The following is a 23,385-nucleotide window of genomic DNA, read 5'->3' as shown; positions in this document are numbered from 1 at the left end:
TCCACGGAACAGCAGAATCCTGGATGGCAGGCAGCCCTTTCATTTGCTCCCACAGATTTTATTCTCTGGAAAAAAATCCTTTGAGAACTCACACACAGGGCGAGGCAGCTGAGGCTTTACTAGAGAAACATCAGGACAAAACTCCACGAACAAAGCTGTGTCCTAAAGCATATATAAATATGCCTTTAATAGAGTGCAGCCATGTTCTTCCCTGTCCCACTAAAAAGCGAGTGGCTATAGACCAAGTTCTCACACTTTGGCAGAAGTCACGTAGCTTTGCCCAGAGGCTCTAAGCACTGCCACAAACCACCAGCAGGTGTCAAAATAGTGTAAAATCTTGCCAGCTGCCTTCCCTGGATAGGGCATGGTCTCACCAGCAGTCCACGTGCTGGATTCACTCCATTGAATCAACACTGCCAGAATGAGCTGATCGCTTCCGCAGGAGAAATCAACTCCGTTTCTAATGGGCATTCCACTGGAGGAAAAGGATGCACCTTTGACAGTCACCTCAGAAATAGTTAAAATGCATACATTTGCAGCAGACCACAGAGAGTTCATCTCAGAGACAACCATTCTGAGTTGGGGTTATACGCTGGGTTCTACCACATGGGGAGGGGACAGACCTTGTCCCAGTCACTGGACATCATCACAGATGTTCAGCCACAAGAACACCTCCACGGCCAGCACTGAGGTTAAATGACCCCATCCAGGTGCTCTGGGTCTTGGGCAGCAAATACTAGAGCACTGCAAGAACCATCTTCTCTTTCTTCTTCCTCTTTCTCTTCTTCTCCTCAAAACGGTCAGTAGCATCAGCAAAAAATGTCACCTCATCCTTGGCCTCAATCTCCCTCTTCAGGTACTGGAGCCCTGCCATGTTGAATCCCAGCACATCCTGTAGAGACAGACCAGTACCACACCATTGGACACATCTCAGCTTGTTACAGGGCAGAGGGTCCTGCACTGGCCACCCTCTACTAAGAAATTATGAAAGCAAGACAATCCACGGATTTAAATAAAGCAACATTATTTAAAAGTCAACTTCATCTGAGTAGGAGAACAGTCAGTCCTGCACTCTGCTCCCCATAGTTCTTTCTTAAGAGCAGCTATAATCCACTGTATTTTCTGAAAGCCAAGTTGCTGGCAGGCACCTTAAGTTGCCTCTGGGAAGATGCACAGTCTGCATTATTTGAGAGACTAGTAGCCCACAGAAAAGCCCAAGAGAAATAGTTTATTTACCTCCTGCATATTTAGAAACTAGCAACCCAAAGCTCAAACACGTACATCAAAGAAAACCAAGAGTAAATGAGAGAGGGAGCATGAGCACAGGCTCATCACTGGGTAGTCTCACATCAGGAAGAGCATTAGGAAAAGGCAGACTGCTTGCACAGGAGGAAGGTGAAATGGGCTCAGACCCCCAACTAACCTTCCTACTGGACACCTCAGACAACACACATTCCCAGACATTGGCCCATCCTGTTATTCCAGATCGTGGAAAAGAGGAGGGTGCAACACTCACCCGGGCCTCACTGACTCTGGAGATGGTGGTTTTCTTCAGATTTTCTATCACTGTCACCAGCATGTGGTTGCTCGTGATCTGCCCAAAATGTATCCTGGGAACAAAGCAGACAGCAATATATTGCAGCATTGTTCTTAGAAACATCATCAAGCCCCTCTCCTGAGCATCTGTATGTTCTGGACATAGGATTTTTCTTAAATTAGGCCTCCCCAGACCAGCCTTCTATAACAGGCATGGGCAAATTTATCTGGAAAAGCTATTTTCTGAAGCTTCTCTTCCACATACAGCAGTTCAAGGGGAAGGGCTCTCTGAGAGCACGGGCACTACAATGACTCCGTGCCAGTTAACAGTGCCACTTCAGCCTTGATGCAGGATCTTTCACACCAATGAGACTTGAGGGACCAGGACCAGCAACCCCATCTGGGCATGTCAACACTCTGCATCCGATCAATCCATTCCCACACACCATTCACCATGGGCTGCAGTGATTCCTCATCTCCTGCAGAGAGCGTGTCTTTATTCCCAAGGATGCTTCCCAAGAGCTTCAGACCCAGAGACATATGAAAAAGCTCAAATTTTCACCACGTTCTTATGCTACACGCGTTCACGGCAAGCAACGTCATCTTTGCAGTTCCATGAAACAAGGTATATTCCCAAAGCGCTGTCTCACAGCACAGGAGCAAGAGGTACCTCTGTCAACATAACTGGCACAAAGTGAGCGCATGACACGCACCAGCATGAGGGTCTCAGAGGAACCAGCAGGCCCGCTACTGACCAGACCCCCGTTAGGGCTTCCTCGGGTCCAGGTTCTGGACAGCAATAGCAACCAAACTAAGACTAGCAGATCTGGAAAGACTCACTTGAGCAGGAAGAGGAGAGCTCGGCACAAGAGTTCAACTTCTGAACCCAGGTGAATATATTCATTGAAGAGTCTGAGCAGGTCAGGGACGTAGGAGAAGGGCAACACCAGGAGAGACTCTTCCAGCTCGCTGAGGAGAAAGCAAAGGGACAGAAATATTAGCCTCAGCCACTGCACTGCTACAGATGAGCAGGGAACACTTCCATATAGGTGGGTTCTGGTACAAAAGCTGTGCTAAGCATTCATCACTGCTTGTCTGTGGCTGTCCACAAAGCACAGTCCGTCTGCACAGACTACAGTCCAGGCCAGCAGACATCATCTGGCACAGGGAGCAGGCACACAGTCTTCCTTCCTCAGCATCCCCAAGCTGTTCTTCACATACACGTACATCTCCAAGCAGCCATCCCACATACACAAGCTTTATCCAGCACTCCCCATGGAAGGAACAATTTCCATTCCACAATTCCATGCATGCTCCAAAAGAGGCTGCCAGGAACAGTAACTCCAGACTCTCTAGCACTGCCCATACCCAGCATGAGAGACTGTTCCAGGACCCCAGACAGTCCTGGGCCCAGAAATCAACACTCAGTCACAAACCTGCACAGCAATAAGGCTCTTGGGACTCACCTCGACTTGACCTTCTTGAAAACTTCTAGCACGTACGCAGAAGGCTGTAACAGAGGAAAGACACCAGCTCTGCATATCAAGAAACATTCTAGGACAAACATGTGCCTTAAGGTCCATTGCACCCAGCTGAAAACATGCAGTCACGTCTTGTGAGATGGACAGATCAAGCTGAATATAACAAAGAGGAAACCCCTTCAGCTTCAAGCAGCTGCCAGTCTGAGAAATCCTCCCTCCCAAAACATAAACCCAGCCTTCTCAGGTTACTCTAAACTGGTGAACAATATTGTGAAAAATCTAATTTATATTCAACCAGCTAAATCATCTCATGTTCAGTTCAATGAATCTTGTACAAACTGGATAAAAAGTTCAGTGAAACAGACAAATTATACATATAAAACCTTATACAAACTCATCTACCAAAGACTTAATTCCTGCTACTCCTGTTTATCTGCTGAAAGTGTTTGGCAGATGCAGAGCAGAGCTGGGAATTGCCAAAAAAAGTGTCTAACTACTAAGTTAGGATTTCATTCACATCTGTTACAATTTAATATACCTATAGTCATGGAGGAAGGGACAGAAGGGCTCTTGTAAGGTGATTACAGGTGGTTAGAAGGAAGACAAAAGGCTGTTTCATCTGGCATTGACATACTCTTCAGAAAAGGGGAGAAAGGAAAAACAAGGATCTTCCAAAGAGTAATAAAAAATGCAATCTAGAAGTATACATTGGAATAAACTAGGAAAACCAAAACTAATCTACTCAGAGCAGTAGCTTTTTATTTATCAATGAAATCTATGCATCTGTGTGTGTATTTTGTATACTGAGAAATTCTCAGAGTTTAGTGAAAACTGTTGCGTACTAGTATGACATGACTGCGTAAAGGCACCAGCTCTAGCCTGCAATACCTGGACATTTAACTACTATACGGAATTTTCTCAATGTAAATTCTTTAGCAATAGAAATGGAATCAGTAACTGCTGTACCAATGCTGTAGAAATAAACCTGGGCAGCTACACCACAGCTCTGCCTCACTCAGAGCTGCCCTGCTGTGGTTACAGCTGCAGAGACAGTGATTTAGGGTCAGGAAGCCTTCATGAGCTTCCAGCTCCTGCTTCTTGAGTCAAGGCAACACAGTAGGTACGTTGGGACAAGTGTTCCACAAGCAAGAGTCTCTCCCAAGAAGGAGGATAAGCGACTGACAGGGCATGAAGTATTTTCGTTCATGGCCTGACATAATGAATGCTCATCATGGTCAGTTCACCACATATTAGGACATGTCATAACTTGTGGCTGTGTTTTTACCCAGTAGCCTTAGCACTTGGACTAGCACATTCTTCCAATATTTTGGAAACGGGTTCGAATTCCCTTCTCTGTACAGTGGGATTCAATCAAACATCACTCGCCTCCAAAGAAATTGCAAGCTACTAAGCCACAAGATTTCATTTACCCCTGTTCAATCTATTCAACTTGCAATTAAACATGCCTATATTCACGGAGGAGGGGAGAGAATGGCTCTGGCTAAGTGCTTACTGATGTCACATGGTGGGGGACACGGCGACATGGATTCTCAATTACACATTCCAGTGGATGCTCAGGTATTTTGTGTAAGATGGCACAGCTCCTCTGGAATATGCTCTAGGACGGCAACTGCACCCTCCTGACAGCAGGAGGGTGTGCCCTTAGGCACAGGCAAGGTTTGAACTAGCTTTCCCATATCTTAGAGAACACTGTAAACCATTGGCTTATGATAAGGTACATGATAAGGTCACGGCTACTATCAGGGTTATGTTTAACCCTGTTGGGGTGAAACTTTTGTAACACACACGCAAGATATAAAAAAAACAACAACAGAAAAACCCAAACACAAAAACCCCAAACTGTGTTCACTTTGCGCAAGCAGAAGTGCTTGAGTTTTCATTTCAAGTTGAACGAAGCAGTCCTCCCTTCCCCACAGCAACCAGTGTTTTGGCTCAGCCAGCAAATCAACCAGCCCCACTCCAGCTGAGAACAGCCCACAGCCTGTGGCCTGGGCATTCCACTTACCGTAATATTTCCATAGGCACGGAGAATGGGATTGACAGGAAAGGGAATCTGGAGACACAGAATGGGTAACAATGAGGCAGGTGTGCTGTGTACAAATGCATATTCACAGAGAAAACTTCAGCCCACAGCAGAAGAGAGCTTTTATCAAGTGCCTTCCTGCAATTCCCACACCTCTACCCTCCCCAGAAGGTCGCTGAAGGCCTCATTTGCAGCCACTAGACAATCTCATTCTCAGATATATACGACTCACTCAAACATGTATTAATTTTCTTCCACTTCTTAATTGTCACTGTTCTCACTTGCATCACAGCCCCTTATTTAGCAGGGAGTGTTGACATGAAGGCAAAAAACAGGCTTTGGGATGAATTTGCAGCAGCATGCTCTCCCAGAGATAAAACTTACATGCTACTGTGACTTTAAACATAAAGATCATTGGAAAGAACACACCACCAACCATGCCCAAGGGCACAGTGCTATTTTGTTCTCCCAAGACTTCAGCAAATCTCTGCTATTCCCAGCTGTCTGGATTTTATCTGCATCCTGAGCCTCTCCACCTGAGCTGGAAGAATACACCCAACACATCCTGGGACTGTACATTCCTCAGTCTTTTACCTCTTTTCCTGCAGCTTTGCATATGGCCTTGTGTTCCTTTAGTTTTGTTGTCTCTTCTCTATACAGCTCGATAGCTTCCATGATCCGCTCAGCCTGTGCAGCACAAGAACGGCACATCAATGGCACCAGACAAGCCAAAGCAAAGCTCAAGTCCAACTGGACAAATGGAGGTGGAAGCAGAGGGGCTGCTTCCACAGAACATCACAGGACATTTCGCTCAGAAAGATAACCTCCACTCCGGACTGCACCACTACCCTGAGCACATCAGTCATGTCCTGAAGATGTCAAACACCTTCCACATTGCCCCCACTGCCCCCGGTGCTCTCTGCTGCAGCTTCAATTGTTGCCTTGACACTGAACTCCACCCCCCGCAAGCAGTTCCCCTTTGAGGCACGAGACGGTGTCAGGCCATTTTGACTATTTAGATTCAGGACCTCCTCTGTATTTGCAGGAGCACCAGACTGTTCAAATCTGCAGCCATGAAATTACCCATCCCGACACCTTCTGGGTACACCTCCCACCATGGGCACTGCAATACATTTCCACCTCCCACAGATGCCCAGTGGACCGGGCAGGCCTTCGAGGAGAGGCCTGATGCCTAGACAATGTCCCAGCTGCCTCATGCTCCTTTGTGCTGCAAACCCCAAAATGGCAAGAGCAGCCCCATCTGTCCCACGCATGACTGGCAGAGAAAGCTGCAGCTACAGGAACCTCACACCTCGTTCCCTGGAGAGATCTCTGGAGAAGATAATTCTTGGCCCAGGACTCTCCAGAGTCACACCCCTCCCTGTTGCCCATGGAGCAGGACAGACTGCTCTTGCAGGCAGAGGCAATCTGCCCTTATGTGGCAGCACAGGTTACTCCTCTTCAAACTACTGCTCCCACCCTGTGACAGCCTCCCTCCTTGAGAGATTGATAAGGCACAAAGCAATGCTGGTGGACCCACACAATCTTACCGCTTTGATGGTTTCAATAGTCTTCTTTCCTGCCAGCCCTGTCTCTCCTTGCGTCTCTCCAGCCACCTACAAAATACAGAGTTTGCAGGTCCCTCCTCCTGCAGCTGATAGATATAGGCACCCCCTGCATTGTACCACAGCTCACACTAAGAAAAACATTAGCCCCATTCCCTAAACTGGTCATTTATCTGCAGAAATACAAGATTTCCCAAGTGCACAGCTCTTCCTCAGGAACAGAGGCACTGTGCTAACACTGAGCTCCCGGAGGCAGGTAAACTCAGCTCTTGTTCTGCCAACAGAGGCCGAGTGATCCGATCAGTGTCAAAACAATCAGCAACAAAACCCAAGCATCTGAGCAAGAGGGATCAGGCTTCCCCACCCAGCCTGCACTACGTGGACCTGGAAGCAGCTGTCAGAAGGCAGCTCAACCATGGTATAGAGCTGTAAACAGGGAGATAGGAAGGGCAAGAGCACAGCAAGGTTTCAATGTCCACAGCTACTGTGCAGCAGTTTGGCCAGCTCCACACACTCTCCTGAAGTTGTCTGTAGGAAGTACCAGAGTCAGCTGCATCATGGGGCAACCACAGCTTCAGCAGCACCTCCTCAAAGCAAGAAAATTATCAGCCCTCCCTGACACCTCTTCTATGCCTCTTACAGATATCATTATTCCAGACTTTGTACAGTCAGACTGACACACACTCAGATGGTGCAACTCACCACAGGCTGCTCTTCTTTCGCCACACTCTCTTCATACTCAGCTTCTCTTTGCTACAGTGGATGAGAACACAACATATTAACACAGGTGAGCAGGCAGCAAGCAAGGGAACCTGCAGCTTCATGCAGCCCATTGCAAAACCAGGACAAATCAGCAGAGATCAACAATGCCAGTGCAAAATACCCACTTGGCCCTGGTCCCAACCCCATGGAGAACTCTGGAGTCTCCCAGATGGAAAGAAATCAAGGTGTCTGCTCTGGATGCAGCAACAGCCCTTAGACAGCCCACCAAGCTGAGACACAGACAACAGCAATTCAGCACTAGACCTTCCACCTGGCACACAGCACAGAAGAAACAAGCCTAGAAAAGTCCCAGGGTTGTCCTACCATCAAAATGCTGCCTATGGGTCACCTCAGCTCTCTGCAAACACACTGGGACAAAAAAAAAAAACAAAACCAAAACAAAACAAAAAAACCCAAACAAACCAAAAAAACAAAAGCCACCCCAAAACATGTATTGCAGGTTTCTCATCCACTTCTGCATATGTTTCTACATCCTTCCCTCACTGTGGTCTGAGAACTGCTTTAAGAAGGGGAGACAGAGCCAGACTCCTCTGAGGGATACAGTGAAAAGACAAGAGTTACAAATTGTTCCAAGCGAATTTCCAATTGGGTATGTGAAACAAATGCATCCGCCAACCCCAGCTGTGGTTCAGCACTGAACAGGTGCTTCCAGACAGCCTGGAAAAATCTCCTTCCTTGGAGATGTTCATGTATCAAGTCAAGTCTCTGAGCAGTTCGATACAGCTTTAAGGTTATCCTGCAGTGAGCAAGGGGTTGGACTAGAGACCCCCTGAGTTTCCTTCCTACTGAAGTCCTTCTATGAGTTTACGAATCCTCACAATACATGCTCAAATGGAGTAGAACACATGCTCAAATGGAGTAGAATCTGCCTGCTGGGGAGAAAACAGGTCTGGAAGTTGTCTTTGGCAGGAAGGATGCAACTCTTACCATCTCCCTCTCCTCTTCCAAAACAAGCAGCTCCCTCGTCCTTTCCCAGAGGCGCAGGGACTTGTCATGGGATGCCGACACCACGTAGTCTCCATTGGGACTGAGTGCCAAACACCACACCTCCTGGTGATGCCCCTGTGTGGTAGACAGAAGAGGTAAGACACAAACACCACCCAGCTCCCAGCCCCTGAGGAATGTGCTGCTCATGCAAGGGATAACGCTTCCTTTCAACAGTCTCCAAAACTTCCTACCTCCAGTGTCTGGATGTGTTCAAATTTATCTGCATCCCACTGCTTAATCTTGCTGTCCTTCCCAGCCGTGAAGAACAGGTGGGATTTCGGCACAAACTGCAGATACATCACACTGGAAGGGAAAAAGGTTCAAATTCACCTACTTGGGGAATACTGCAGACCTCTCCCCACTCCATGCTGGACAAAAGGGTTATTGCTGGATCACAACCCCTTAGAGAGAAGATAGCCCACAGCCCAGAGATGCTGTAGGATTTGACTGACCTGTCATCATGGGCAAAGAGAGAGCGGTGACAGTCCCCAAAATCTAAGCCCCAAATCTTCACATTCCTGTCAGCAGAGCCAGTTGCAATTAGAGTCCCATCCTACAGAGCAACAAAGAGAGAGGAGAGTGTGGGTAGCTGGCTGGCAGCCCCATGAGGAATTGCTGCTGAACCAGTGACTAAGCAGTGCTGAGTAGGTGGACACCTGGCTCCCGAAACATGCCCTCCTGATCCCTCCACCTCCTCTCACCAGGGTGGCCCATGCTCGTGGTACTGGCACAGCCCACTGAGAGCACTCTGGCTCTTTTCTGAACCTCTGCAGGCATTTAAGACCTTAGCTATATCCTGACATTTTTGGCTTCCAATGAGCCTCGTTCCAAGGACACCCCAGAGCAAGATGCAGCCCAAGAATGACCAGGCATGAAGAAACTGCTCCACCTCAGCATCTGCTCTCTGCTCCCAGTAACAAAGAGTTCAGGCTCTTCTCACACAGTAACTTTAGCAGAGAGCAGGCTGTAGCTCTTCAGACGAAGGTAGGGAACCACCACAGCATTTTGAATTCCACTCACTCACAAAATGCCCTGGTCAGTTCTGTCATGACCGCTACTCCATGACCCCTCCCAGTGAGCACAGGACTGCGGGATAAGGAGGGGTTTGCTGTGTCCCATCAAGAAACTGCAAAGTTGGGAGCAAGGAGGTGACAAGAAAGCATTATCCTAGGGGCTTTGCTGCCAGCAGAGGTTCTCACAGTCATCCATATCACCACAGTCCTACCTAACACACAGCCCTAATGATACTTACGTAGGAGATGTCCATACACAGCACTGGCAGCTTGTGTCCATACAGAGAGAGAAAAAACTGAAGCAGAAGAAAGGTGTCTCAGTTAAATATGCTGGGTAGAGATGTGCAAAAATCTCGAGCTCCAGGCTAGTTCTGCTTTACCTCAGGAGCTCTGTCTTTCTAGCACTGCCCACTTTCATTCTTGCCCTGAACACTGTTAGCAGCAGGGCCATGATGGCAGAAGTGAGAGAAGGGTGGAAGTGCTCAAGCAAGCTGAGCTAAATCTGGTGCTAATCACCACTGCCTATGGAGTTCATCTCTGTTTCGCTTTGCCTGTCTGTCAGTGCTGGTCTGTCTTGTGTCATTCCCTAACAGTCACATGCTAATACACAACTTGTAAAACCACCACACGCTGGCTCACAAGGAAGATTCTCCTCCCCCAGGCTTTTCCTCTGCTATGCCCTATTTAATGTCATGTGTGACACATCCAACCCCACTCTTACACTGCCTTGCAGCTCTGGAGTACCACCATGCCTGCAGGGTTTAGAGTGAACCTTGCCACCTGCAGGTTCACAACACTTTCCAGATTAAAAATGGATTTTCCCCCCAGTGTGGGCCAGCCACAGTTCTGTCAGTTTGCTAGCAAACAGGCATCTCAAGTGGGATGCATGGTCTCTCTGATTCTTACTAGCGTCCCGCAATAAATAGACACTTTTCCTACATATTCCTGATCTTTCAGGCTACAGTTACATCACTCCCTGCACAGCCTCACAGCCCATTTGGTCATGTACCTTGAGTGTGTCAACATAGAAAATCTTCACAGTGCAATCCAGTAAGGAGACAGCCAGCAGTTTCTGGTTGGGGCTGTACCGCACACAGAGAACATCTTCATCCAGCTGCAAAATGCGCACATGTTTCATGGAAAGCCTGGCAACAAGAGGAGGAAAAAAACAATTGTTACCCTTACACAAACAAGTTGGGAAGAGGTATGAATACAACTCCCACATTGCACGCTGGGAAAGCAAGTTAATTCTAACACGCAGCATCTCATTCCTCATTATGACTTGAACCAGATAGGACTGGAAATAAGCACGGCACTGCAGGCTGATAAACTTCACTGCTAAATTTACCGTTTAATGATTCGGAGGTCCATCCTGTGATTAGAAGCTCAACCTCACACAGAAGCAAGGGATCAGAATGTGGCAAGTGCCCTTCCACAGCTAAGCTCAGATCTTCACAAAACAGCACTGAGCTCACACTCTTCTCCACATATCTGTCATGGGCACTTCTTACAGTGCATAGCGAAAGCCAAAGCATCCATCAATGACAGTGGATACTGCAGCTGAATGTAGTCTAGAAAGGTTTATTTTCTCACCTTTTCTGAACACTGCTCTCATCCTTCACAAACTCAAACTCCCAGAACTTGACACATTTATCAGCACCTCCTGTCACAAAGCCACGCTGCAGGGGAAAACAAAACAATTATTGTGAAACCAGCTTTCCTACAACCCAGACAAATTCTACAGCAAGGAGCTGTCAATACACAAGAAGGTTTTTGAAACGTCCCACATTCCTACAGTATTAATGATTAAGTGGACACCACCAGGAGCACTTGCTCTGGTTGGAGCACACGTTACCCACTGGCTGAGCAACAACAATTTCAAAAGCTCTGGCAGGGAGTTGTAAGACAAAGACTCCAAATGTAAATCAAGACATGGACTGAAACTTTGGGACTGAAAGCAGTTGTCTCAGCTGTATAATGACATGCTTGGGTTTTGTGGGCAAGTTGACACTCTCACTGTTACTGGATACCACCAACCCACAAGCACAGCCTTCTAAAGGAAGAACAGTTCAACATTATCCTTTATACTTTAAGAACAAGGGTAAAATCTGTCCCATATGTTTTAATCTGTAGTGTGAATGAATCTCAGGCAGGTTATTACTTGCTATGGTTTTGATTCCACTAAAAACCACTCTGGTTTCTAGCGCAACATGACGATGTAAGAAAAATAAGAAAGGCATACACAACAGAAGAAAGTGGAAATTGATAGAAACCAGTATGAACCTGAACTGTGGTAATGGAGAAAAACTGATACAAGGAGTAAAAGACACAAACAGATTTCTACAGCCACGGTGGTTAGGCTAAATAGAGTGAGTGTGTGCATGTAAAATGGGAACATTAAAGGGAAAACCACCTTTTCAGTAGTACTGACCCATTTCTAGAGGGAAGTATGAGAACTATCAAACAGCAATGCTCAGTAAACATGGGTTCAGTAAACATTTCTCATCTGCTGTGCTCAGGGAAAAGCTACATACCATAATCAGATTACAAGACAGTGATGAAAAACTGCTCCAAAAACTCACAAGGCTGTCAAAAAGCAGCTACCTATGTCAGACATTTATAAATCAATGGTTCACATCCCTGGAATCCAAGACTTTTTACAGAGCAGTACTCTCTAAACTGTCGATGTCCATTCTCAGCAACTTCAGAAATACTGAGGAAGATCCAGGAAGAAACTAATGTAACACGGTAATTCAGAGAGAGTAAACAGGCAGGCCTGACAACTGTGAGCATGGCCAACAGAAGTAACAAGTAACTGCAGTTTCCATCAAAGAAAGTAAACTGAATATGGAGAAAAGACCTTATGGAACATTAATTTGACAGGGATTATCCTTTTCCAAGATTAAAGCTTTAGTTGATAATAGTAAGTGTTGCTCATGCAAGGCATGCCTCCTGGTCTTGTGTTACATTTTCATTACAAAACTAGGATAATATACTTCAATAGAGCACATACTCCATGGATTAAAGACCAGCTACTAAGAGGTTTCAAAGTTGAATTTTAAATGAGAAATACCTAATAACTTGACACTGTACTGCTTACAGCTTTTATGGATTACTAGAAAAAAAACCCAATTAACTATATCTATATAATGTCAGAGCTATTCAATCTATCTGAAAAAGAGCACCCAAACAGAACCAAAACATTAATTTATATGTTAGGAAGCAAGGATCTAAGCCCCACATATATGCCTCCTCCAAAGCAGTGCCCCAAAATGAGCTTTGAGTGACACAGTGGATTATTATCTGAATACACATTCTCGCTGCAGAGCTATCATCAAAAGAGCTAATTAAGTCTTTGGATGGATTCAAAAGGCATTGGTGCATTTGGCATTGGTATAATTCCTATCACACAGTGCACCCAGATTCTGGGGCCACCAGCAAAAAAAGACTACAGTAACTTAAAAAGTATCAGAAGAACAATTAAGAGCCTAGAAAACACATCCTGCAGGGACAGGAGAAGTTCAGCCTCGTGACCACTGACAGTGATTTGGTCAGTCAAGAAGAGTGCAACACAAAGAAAAAACATCACTATGTTAACGAGATCTTTAATCCAGCAACCAAGCAGCAAATTTAACAAGGAGAATAATCAACCACTGCATCAGGTTACAAGGGGCTGAAGGTCTCCACAGCTGGAACACACCCACAAGGTATGTACTGCTGCACACATGGACTCCACCAGGCAAGTCCAAGTGTTCTCAATCATGCAGAAGCCAGATGAGGTGATGAGGATGGGCCACTCAGCCCAAAGACTCATTGCCATGTGCCACACAACTAGAGAGATATTTCATCAAGATGCACATGTATCCACAGTTAAAGTTCTTAGACGCTACCAGCTGCATCCTCCACCTCCCAGGATGAGTGTTCCCATGCTCCCATCAGTAGTGCAAGCACAGCACTACAGGAAGGAGCTACATGAAAAGACGTGCAACAGACGATACTTAGAAGAGTGGCTGTGAGTTACCTGGTCTGGTGAAAGAGCAATGGACCACACCGCCCCGTCGTGAGCATTAAGTGTCTCCACCAGACTCCCAGAAGCCAGGTCATACAGCTGCAGCTTCCCTGTCTGGGGAGGAAGATACATCACAGACGACAAATCAGCCCCTCCGCCTTCAAGACAGACAATAGCTCCTAGCAGGAGGGCACCCCTGCCTTGCACCTCCCAAACAGCCAGCTTCATTAGATTCACAGACAGCCAAACTCTTGATCTCCATCAGGGACTTCCCAAAGCTCTCCCCAGCTGTCCAGCTCAAGCCACAAGAGCTACATAATGAGTCTGGGAACAGAGCAGAACCTGACTGTCAGAGCGGTTTCTACACCTAAAACAAGAGTGCTCCAGATCAGGAGGTGCAATGCATTTTCTGTAAGGCTGCCTTAATGACACTTTCATAACATAATTCCAGACCTGGGCAGTCTGGAGTGCAGAAGGACAGTATTTACCTTGGTGCCAATGATGACCTGCCGGTCTCCTGGGACAAAGAGTGAGCAGAGTGCGTACTCACAGTCCATTGTCCGGATACACTGCAAGGTCGATCTGTGGACAAAGGCAGAGCCCAAAACCTGTTACTGCACACAAAATCTGGCCCACTAAGTGAGACATGCTCCAGACTGGCCTCTGCCCACAGCCGTCTTTTCAGCTGGGCCCAGAAAATACACCACCACCATCCTATGACCCAAATGCTATCCAGCATTACTGCTAAGAACATTTTCCATAAAAACATGCCATTACATAGTCCACCATCATGACTTACTGCTGTTATGAGCAAGGACAGAGCTCCTGTTCTCAAACAGCAATTCCTGTCATTCAGGAGAAGAGGGAGGAATGTAAGACAGCATGCTCAAAGGAAACAGAGCTTGAAATCACCCTTCAGAAAACACGGGGACAACACTCTAGATCAAAACAGCAGCCTACTCAGTCCAATACTAGATCCTTCAGATAAGCTGCCAAGAAACCCACACATTCCCTAAAGAACAGGCAGTAGCTAGTTTAGGGTAACAGTTAGTACCTCTTATTAAAAAGGAAAAAAAAAACCCAACAAAATAGCCTATACTGGACTGCTATGTATGACCTTTGTGTTTAGAGATTTGTCTTTCCATACCTGCCACTGAACTTAGCCTCAGTGCTGCTTTACAGCATCAAACTCAACAAGTTAATTACGCAGTTTTAGCACTATAGCTTTTCAGTTTCCCTAATAAGGAAGGAAGTCAAATAGTTTTCTATTTACTTCCTTTACTTCATTCACTATTTTATATTACTCCATCATCCCCTCTTCCTTATCACTGCCTCTCTGAACACAGCATCCCTGAGTTCTGGGAGACTGACACAACTGGACTGCGTACCTGTTCCAAATCTTTACAGACTCTGCAGCTGCTGAGAGAATGGCAATGTTGTCAGAGCTAAAAGCCAATGTCCTGACATCACTGCGGTGGCCTCCAATGGTTATCTTGGACACACGGACAGCCTGCGGGACTTGTGCTGACAGGTTCAGGTTGTACAACTCAATGATGTTGTTCTGGAGCAGCAGTACGATCTTCAGCTCTCCTTTTGGAGAGAGAATCAAGTCAAATGACCTGTTTGATTAGACAAAATCAGAGCTGTACACAGGGGCAATAAGACAAAACGTAGGAGAGATCAAACATCAAGAACAACTGGGAAAGAAGAATACAGACAGAGTGCATGCCACAAACAAGTGCACCCTAAGCCACAGAAGTGTGCAAGAAAGGGACCACTTGTGGAAGAGGTGTGAACGGACTCATGGCAGGAGATCATGGTAAGCCTCTCCCCAGCTCCAAGCTGAAAACATGTCGAGGGGGAAACTTCTTCCACCTCTCCCTATACTGAGCTCCCAGATAGCTGCATAACCACAGCTCAGTCTCTACAACAGGCTTTCCACTCACTTGATTTTAGAAGAAGCTCTGATGTTAGTGACCCGTTGAATCTCCTCCTGCAGGCTCAGCTCCACACTCCTTTCAGGCTCCTCTTCAGAGTTCTGTCTAGAAATGTCAGATAATGGAGGAGAGTCAAATAACCTAGCACAGCCAACACAAACTAACACAGAGAATAACATAAGGAAACCACTTAGCCTGCTGAAAACAACCACCCTCTTATCCAACAGCGCTAACTACATTTAAGAACAGGGTAAGACAGTGAAGTTCATGCTGGTATGCAGACTACTAAAGAGACAAATTGTCTTAAAAAAGGCAACCTCCTCTAGAGCCAAAGCACTTGAACAAGGCACATTAGAAAGATGGGATACAAAACAGACAACAGAAAGCTGTGTTTGAGAGGGAGATCACCTTCTGCTCATCTCCTACCACTCACAACAAGTCCTCCACCATCGCCAAAATGCATCTCCAGATTTACACGCCCTGTACTTCAGTTTCTACCCTGGAGCCAGACCTCTCCCTAAGAGCTGTTACGAGGCACCTGTTAAGTGCCAGGATACCCAGAGAGACACTTCACACAAAGTAAACACTAAGATAGCTCTCACCTATATCTCCACCTGCTGTAAAACAGGAGATGAGGTATCAGAGTCACTCTGACTTCTCAGATGAAACTCTCGTTCCTTTACATCCTATCGAGGACTTTATTTGATGCACCAAGCAGTGTAAATATGAATGTCAGGTGGAAATCAGCAGCTCTGAAAAACCCATTTTATGTCCATTCCTTTGCACACATCGGCTGTTTTTGCAGGGGGAAGACTCAGAAAGAAAGGCATTTCCCTAGTCACTGGGAGCGGTGCTGCTCAGACAAGCACCAAGAAGGCACAGGAACCGTGACCCCAATACAACAGCTAGCACAGATAGAATGACTAGTAGCTTGGAGTTCAACCACTGTGTCATGCTGCTTAAGGGCTTTTCTAACCATTCTCTAGACACAGACAGCATCCAAATACATCCAAAAGACTGCTTACTTGGCTTTTTTCTTTGCTTTCTTCATTTTCTTTTCCACTTTTTTTTGGACTTCCTCTTCAGAAAGGACAGAGAACACTTCCAGAACAGCATCTGTTCCCTAGAGACAGAGCAAACAAAGTCAAAGGCATGCAAAGCCCTGGCTGGCCCTTACAGAAATTACCCAAGGTCTCTAACAGCCTCCTCTACAGCTCAGTAGCAGAGCCCCCAATTACTTACATGGCAGGCCAAAATCTTGCCCGTTTGGTCTGTGGCAAGAGTAACTATTCGGTCTCTCCCTTCCCGCATGATGGATCCAACTTTGCTGCACTTTACAAGGCGCTATAGGGAAAGAACAACAACTTTGGTCTGAAAGGTCAAGTGATCTTCTCAGGCAAACTCAGAAATATACTGGCAAGGGAAGTCAAGAGGAGAAGAGGGGGAAATGAACCTACAGGGGGCTGGTAGAAGAGCTAGCAAGGATAGCCTAGGGACAAAACAAGCATTTGTGTGAGCTACAGGCTTATCTCCTTATGTTTTGTTGTATGTTAGCTGAAATAATAATTGACAGTCTCAGTGGAAGAATAACTTAACTCTTTTGGCAAGCCATAGCCATTTAAGAGACAGAGCTGAATTTTTATGCTACAAAGGCAGCAGAGCTCAGTTCCTCTGTCAGAAGGGGCAGAGAAGGTGAGAACAGAGACTCTTAAACAGGTGGTTGAAGGGAGATAAATCCTCTGGAGAAGTTGGAAAAGTATTTAACAAGGTCAGGTATCTACCATAAGTACAAGCAGTCTGAAATCTGAGCAGGACCCCAGAAAGTTCCACCAGAAAGACAGATTCAGTAAAGTCTCCACCAGCAGCACAAGTGGGAATAGCTTTCTGCAATCGAATCTCACACCGTATTTCGTTATGGTGCATCTCTGACCTCTCAGCTTCTGCTACTGACCTGCAAAGCTGAGCATCAGCACTGAACTCAGCAGCTGCCAACCAGCTAGTAGCTATTTTATTCTCGTGTTGTTTGATGAAAGAGCTCTGTTAGCACTGTCAAACTTTAAACATTTCCTAGTCCTCCCCAAACAGAAGGCAAAGAAAAAGCTTTCAGTGGAGGATAACATATGTACGTGTTTTGGCGCACATACTTCTGCTGAAGTTTTGCAGGTAGATTAGGCAGCAACTGCTGCTGAGGAAGATGTTACGAAGCAAGACAAGAATTACCCCATTTTCCCTAACAGGCTAAATATGACACTCAGGGTATAAACCCAATACAGAGAAGCAATGTGTGAGTGACTCTAAAACTTCTGCTGGCTCTGCAAGCAGCACTATGCAAATGGGGTTAGATACATGATCCCACAGACAGCACGGAAAACTGAGCTTACTTCCTCAGGATGCTCATCCAACTCTAGGGTCTCATTGTCTTCAGCGTCGTCTTCTGCTCGAGGTGAAGACCCTTTGCTTTTCTTGGATTCTGGTTCATCAGGGTCTTTTCCCTGTTCACAGACCAAAACAAACCATAAGGAATACCTTAAACCACAAGAGCTACGGTGTTCTGATTTCTGTCTCACACTTCATTTCCCTGGAGGAACAAGTGGTTAGCATACACTGCAACAAAAGAGTGGCCTACAGCATGCCTGTAGGCGCCAAACACTCCATGTCCTCCCCTGCTCCCCTGCTTATCATCCATCCACAAGACTGTCTTCTCTAGCCATAGCCAGAAGGCAGAAATATCTGACACACTCTGGAAATTTTGTTCTGGCAGTGCTCACAGCTTCACTTGAAAGCTCAAAACACAGAAAACAGCAAAGTCTATCCCAAGAGCAGCTTCTGGACCCCTCAGACAGCAAAGACATTGTTTTGACCGTTTCCCAGAACATCAATCAGATTTAACATGTTCCAGTCCCACCTTAGTCTAAAGACAAGCAGCTGGGCAAGACTGTTGGGGGTTACAGCGGGAATATCTTACCTCCTGGATGTACGTAATATCCCACACCCTCAGCTCACTGTCAGCGCTCCCAGTGATCAGCCGCTTCTCTTCAGATATCAAAGCCATCCCCCAAACCTGTCCAGAGGCACAAGGTGAGGAATTGGCTTATGGCTCCTTTAACTATCACAACAACAGCAGAGCATCTTTAATTGATTTATTTAAACAGCAACGAAGTAGAGACTGGGACACCTGTATTGGAATTGTCATCCACTGCACGTTGATGACAACTCCTGGAAAGTTTGGAAGTTTCTCATTTGCTTATCCCTAAAGCCTAATGACAAGCAAAATGTATCACGGTGACAGTTTACAATTCCTGAAAGCAGGGAAAGCACAAAGTGAGCCATAGCATGTAATGCAAAGTCCCTCCACCCCAACAGCTCCCCACACATCCTCTTTACCTCAGTACGGTGTCCAACCAGAGTTTTGAAGCAGTGCTGGGTGTCCAGATCCCACCATTTCACCAATGTGTCTTTGCCACTGGAACAAAGAAAAACTCAAGACATGAGGAAAGATTGCCAGAACTCACACGCTTAGAAAAGCGGTAGAAATAGAAAAAATCCAAAAAGTGCCACAACACTTCGCAGAGCAGCTGCTCAGACACTGAATTTTGCAAGCTATGCAAGAATGAAGTATAGCAATACAAAGGCGCTGCAAAAAGGTACCTAGCAAGTGACTGAAAACTGCTTCCTCCTCTGGATTCAGCTGCAAGCCCCCGTGTCACACAGCTTCCTTTCTCACTTATTTAGGGTGAGAACAATACTTTTTACTTAGGGTGAGAACACTAAGAGCAAAGTACTGATCAATTCTGAAGCTGCCTCTAAAACCCTCCTCCCCATTTGCAATGTGTGCCATGCCTGTACATTGACCAGGCTACAAGAAAAGCAGATTCCTTCGTTTTGAACAGTGATTTGGAGCTGCTCCTCCTAATGGAGAATTACAGCTGTTTCAGTCCTTCAAAGACCCCACAGGACTAGATGTCCTTAAAAACACATTTCTGGTTATGTTATGCTATCCCAATACTACAAGAGCACCCAAGAAAAGCAATTTCAACATTTATACAGATTCTGTCAGTACAACCTACAACAATTAATACTTTCTTTATTTTTTGGTAACTTTGTTAGAGCCTATTTTCCTCAGTAAGTTTCAACTAAATCAAAATATAAAACTTGTTGCACTACTAAGCTCCCTCAGTACCAAAAAAATCTGATTACAAGTGATATTTACTGTTAGTCCATCTCTTTCATTTCATATGATCCAAAGGTACTTGTAAATCGGACATATGAAAATATCACAAGAAATTCTGTACACAAAAGACTGCAGTCAGCTGCTTGGGCAAAAAAACCAATCTAAAGTAAGGAAGTAAAACTTTGCATCTCCAGAAAAACAGGGAAACATCTCTACTCTGTTAATAAATTAAAAAAAAAAGAGAGGAATTCTTTATCTCAATTTAGCTACTGAGAGAATTAAGAAGTATTTCTAAAGTTGACCTGCAAAGACTTGAAATTGTATTAAGAAACAGGCATCGTCTACCAAACAAACAAAATACTACTTTTTCCATTTGAAACAACAAAAAAAGCACAAGAAACTTGTTCTAATTTTACACTGAACTGGTTGCATACACTTTTTTTATTAAGCTATTGGATAGCATATTAATAAATAAAAAATTATTGACTGATATTTGAGCAAAAGCATCTTGTCAACCGTTTATTATTAAAGGGATACAGTCAACTAGCAGCTCATGCTGAATAACTGAAAACCAACTCAAAAAACCATCTATCATCTTTTAATTAATTCCTATAATTACAGCTTACTAGGAAGCAATTTTTCTGTCACACTGCTGTGTGAATTACACAGACAGAAGGCAAGTCTGCTTAATTCTTCAAGATACACAGCAAAAATAGTTACATACATAACAAACATATACTCACTATTCCTTGTTACAAAAATTTTACCAGCAAGTTAAACCCTTTTCCAAACGCTACTTTTCAGGATAGCCATTTCAGTTCCGCTTACCACATTTGGATTCAGGCACCAGACTTAAGAAATACGTGGATGTGACAAAATCATATTCTAATATGATCATCTAAGATGCTGGTGGGTCTGAGATTTCATGAGTCGAGAAGGAAAATACAAATGGCTATAGCACCTAGGATGTCTAAATTGCAAGTAAAACCATGGCTGCTCTCCTGATTGACCACTACGCTTCACCTGGCTCACCTGGTGACCAACAGGTTTTTCTCCTTCAGGAAAAGGACTTGAGTGACAGCATCCTTGTGTCCTTTCAGCCGGTACAGACCGCTCTCATTGATGATATCCCACATGATGACATCTGTATCCTGAAACAGACAGAGTGTCTCCATGGGACTGGCATTTGTCTCTGCAAAACATCCACCTCTGCTATGAGACTGAAAAGATTATCTGAGAGCACGCCTTCTCACTCTGAATTTGAATGTCAGGGGTGATTAATGCAAGTGACATGCCTTCCCCAAAGGTACATTCAGACCAATAAATGCATCTCTGCCCCGGCTTGAGTCGCTTTTGCTATTCCTGACATCACAAGCTTCTTCATTCTAACAGTTCTATTAGCACCCCACTCCTGCCCTGCAGCCCCTGCTCATCTCCCAGCCCTGGGCTCCCCAACTCCATCCCTGTCTTGCAGCCCTAACTCCTCTCACTGCTATTCTCTGCCTATAGGCAGAGGCCACACAGCTCACTTAAAATACCAAACATTTTAGTGCAGGTCAGCCTTCTCCATGGAGCATCTCTATGAAACAGCTGTCCTCCAGATGTGCAACCCTCACCTTTGAGCCAGATACCAGCCGGCCACCCAGATGGTCATACTGCAGGGCTGTAACTGCGGCCTTGTGTCCATTGAAAGTGATATTCGCTTCTCCACTTAGGAGGCTGAAGACACGGATTGATCCATCTTCATACCCAACAGCCAAGTGCAACCCATCTGGAGAGGGGCAGAGGCAACTGACCTCCTGCTTGAGACCCTTAAGGATAAGAACCTGTAATTTTTAAGAGACAAAACATGTATAATGTTGATAAATGACATGTCAGAGTCAGATACTTGCACAGCAGCAAGAATATACTCTGCTCTTCTACTGAACTTCCAACTGAGTGCTTCTGCCACTTTAGAAGTTTATTTTTCAGCTCCCTGCAGCGAGCACAGTGTCATTAGCCCCATTTTACAAGGCAGACAGCAGCCAGGAGAGAAGTAATTTCTCATAATCAAACAGGAAACTGGTGCGGAATGAGGCCTGGAACTCAGAAGCCCAAATTTCTGCCCCTGCATTTGAAGTGCCAGAGAGCAAGGAACATTGTTTGAGAGTAAAGTCTGAAAACTTCTTCCTGACTCATCCTCTCTTGCTTGGCCTTTCTCAGGTATACGACAGAGCTGCTTTTCCACAGACTGCACGAGAACTTGAGAATGATAAAAACCATCTCCAAAACAACACGCCAGCAGTCAACACTGTAGGGGCTGTAAAGCAAACCCTGAATTCAGTTTGTAGCAGACAGCAGTACTTACAATGATTTCAGAATCTGACAGGAGTAAACTTGTGGCAAAGTCCTTAAAGTTACAGCTCACAAACCTCCTAAGGGATACAACTTTCACATGGGAAGCCCGGTTCCACAGGCAAAATACAAACTCCACGACATTCCCCGTTTCATCCCAGAACTTTCACACAGTGCTGCTGCTGCTCACCAGCTAAACAGAGAACAGCTTTACAGTCACAGCTATCACTCTTCCCCAGCTGAGCTACCAAAGACAAATCTCAAAGGATCAACAGTGACATTCAGCCAGGCCACACCCAGAGCTGCAGACTCACACCACCAGCGAACCCAAAGGTGTGCTGAGACTACAGAGAAAGGGGGAAGCTGTGGAGGTGACATTTCCCTTAAAATGTAGCCCACTAACACCAGTACCTTAAAACGTAGCCCACTAACACCAGTTCCTTTGCTTCAGGTGGTCCAAAAGAGCCCCACACTACACACACACACCCCCTTCTGTGATCCTCACAACCCCCTGAAGTCCCAGGGAGTGCTACAGGGGAAAACCCCACTCTTGATAGCATATTTCCATATATTCTGTATGGTATGTCTAAATATTTTAACGGTTTTTATATTTTGCACCTTCTATGAAAACTGGTTTGCTGTTAGGTGACTGTAAAAGTGAGATTTGGTAAATAATTATTAGAAATTTTATACTAACACTACGATTGAAACAATAGACAAAACTATAGCCAAGTAATTTACTAGTAGAGGTAGTTACTCATAAATTTTGGAGTTCTTTGCTCTTATGACTAGATGTTCCTGTAGGCTAGATGAGAACAACGTCAAAACTGACCACATGTGATTGGAACTGCGTTAAGCTTCAAGATCAAAGAACAAGGAGAAGAATAAAGACTTCAAGGACAGCCAGCAAGAACCTCAAATGGGTCGGTGGTCGCAAAAGCAGCCCTTCGACTCAAAGGGATCCTGTGTTGCACAGGATTGGATGCAGGCAGTACTGTGATAATCAGTTATAATCGTTTTTATGTAGACGTATGCTAATCTGATTAATATACAATTAGTTATTCTATATAACCTGTTTGTGCTAAAGCTGTGGCATGCACGCTAGGCGGAATTATCCCCCGTGCACGCAGCGCTGCAATAAAGAACGCCCGCTTTCCAAAACCCCAAAACGAGTCTCAGAGAGTTTCTTCGACCGGCTCACCGGGTATCGTTCTCACCTTCTCTCCTTTCCGCGTATCCCACACGAAGACGTGTTCGCAGGCCGGCACGGCCACGCAGCGGCCCCGCTCGCCTCGCAGGGCCACGAAGGCCGCGCTACCCCTGGCGCTACCCACCAGCCCGAAAAGCGCGGCCGGCCCGTACCGCAGGTACTGCCGGGTGAGGCCCATGGCGGTGCTGAGGGGATGAACCGAGCTATGGCGGCGGGAAAACGCTGAGGAAAACGCGGCCCGGCCGTTACAAACGGCCGCCGCGCGTGCTCCCTCACACGCCGGAAGCGCGCCGGACGAGGCACGAGGGGAGGAAG

At 45.7% G+C, this 23,385-nt stretch overlaps 1 protein-coding gene across 1 annotated transcript; it reads right to left on the bottom strand.

The window, feature by feature from the left end:
• Nucleotides 1-93: 93 nt before the first annotated feature.
• Nucleotides 94-23,363, bottom strand: WDR3 (WD repeat domain 3). The gene is made up of 26 exons (XM_075034473.1): nucleotides 23,078-23,363; nucleotides 21,143-21,352; nucleotides 20,559-20,677; nucleotides 18,740-18,818; nucleotides 18,321-18,416; nucleotides 17,737-17,847; nucleotides 16,598-16,699; nucleotides 16,381-16,478; nucleotides 15,365-15,460; nucleotides 14,807-15,037; nucleotides 13,907-14,000; nucleotides 13,431-13,532; nucleotides 11,003-11,088; nucleotides 10,419-10,554; nucleotides 9,649-9,705; nucleotides 8,849-8,949; nucleotides 8,588-8,699; nucleotides 8,337-8,471; nucleotides 7,329-7,379; nucleotides 6,612-6,677; nucleotides 5,656-5,748; nucleotides 5,044-5,091; nucleotides 3,003-3,046; nucleotides 2,377-2,505; nucleotides 1,517-1,610; nucleotides 94-892 (listed from the first exon to the last, which is right to left on the bottom strand). Exons 1-26 carry the CDS (start codon nucleotides 23,246-23,248, stop codon nucleotides 737-739), a joined length of 2,817 nt encoding a protein of 938 aa, XP_074890574.1. The 5' UTR covers nucleotides 23,249-23,363; the 3' UTR covers nucleotides 94-736.
• Between the last annotated feature and the right edge of the window lie 22 nt (nucleotides 23,364-23,385).

Source organism: Buteo buteo, chromosome 8, assembly GCF_964188355.1.
Source record: "Buteo buteo chromosome 8, bButBut1.hap1.1, whole genome shotgun sequence".
NCBI classification, from domain to species: Eukaryota; Metazoa; Chordata; class Aves; order Accipitriformes; family Accipitridae; genus Buteo; species Buteo buteo.
The sequence above is the reverse complement of the archived record's forward strand: the minus strand, read 5'-3'. Positions and strand labels throughout refer to the sequence as shown.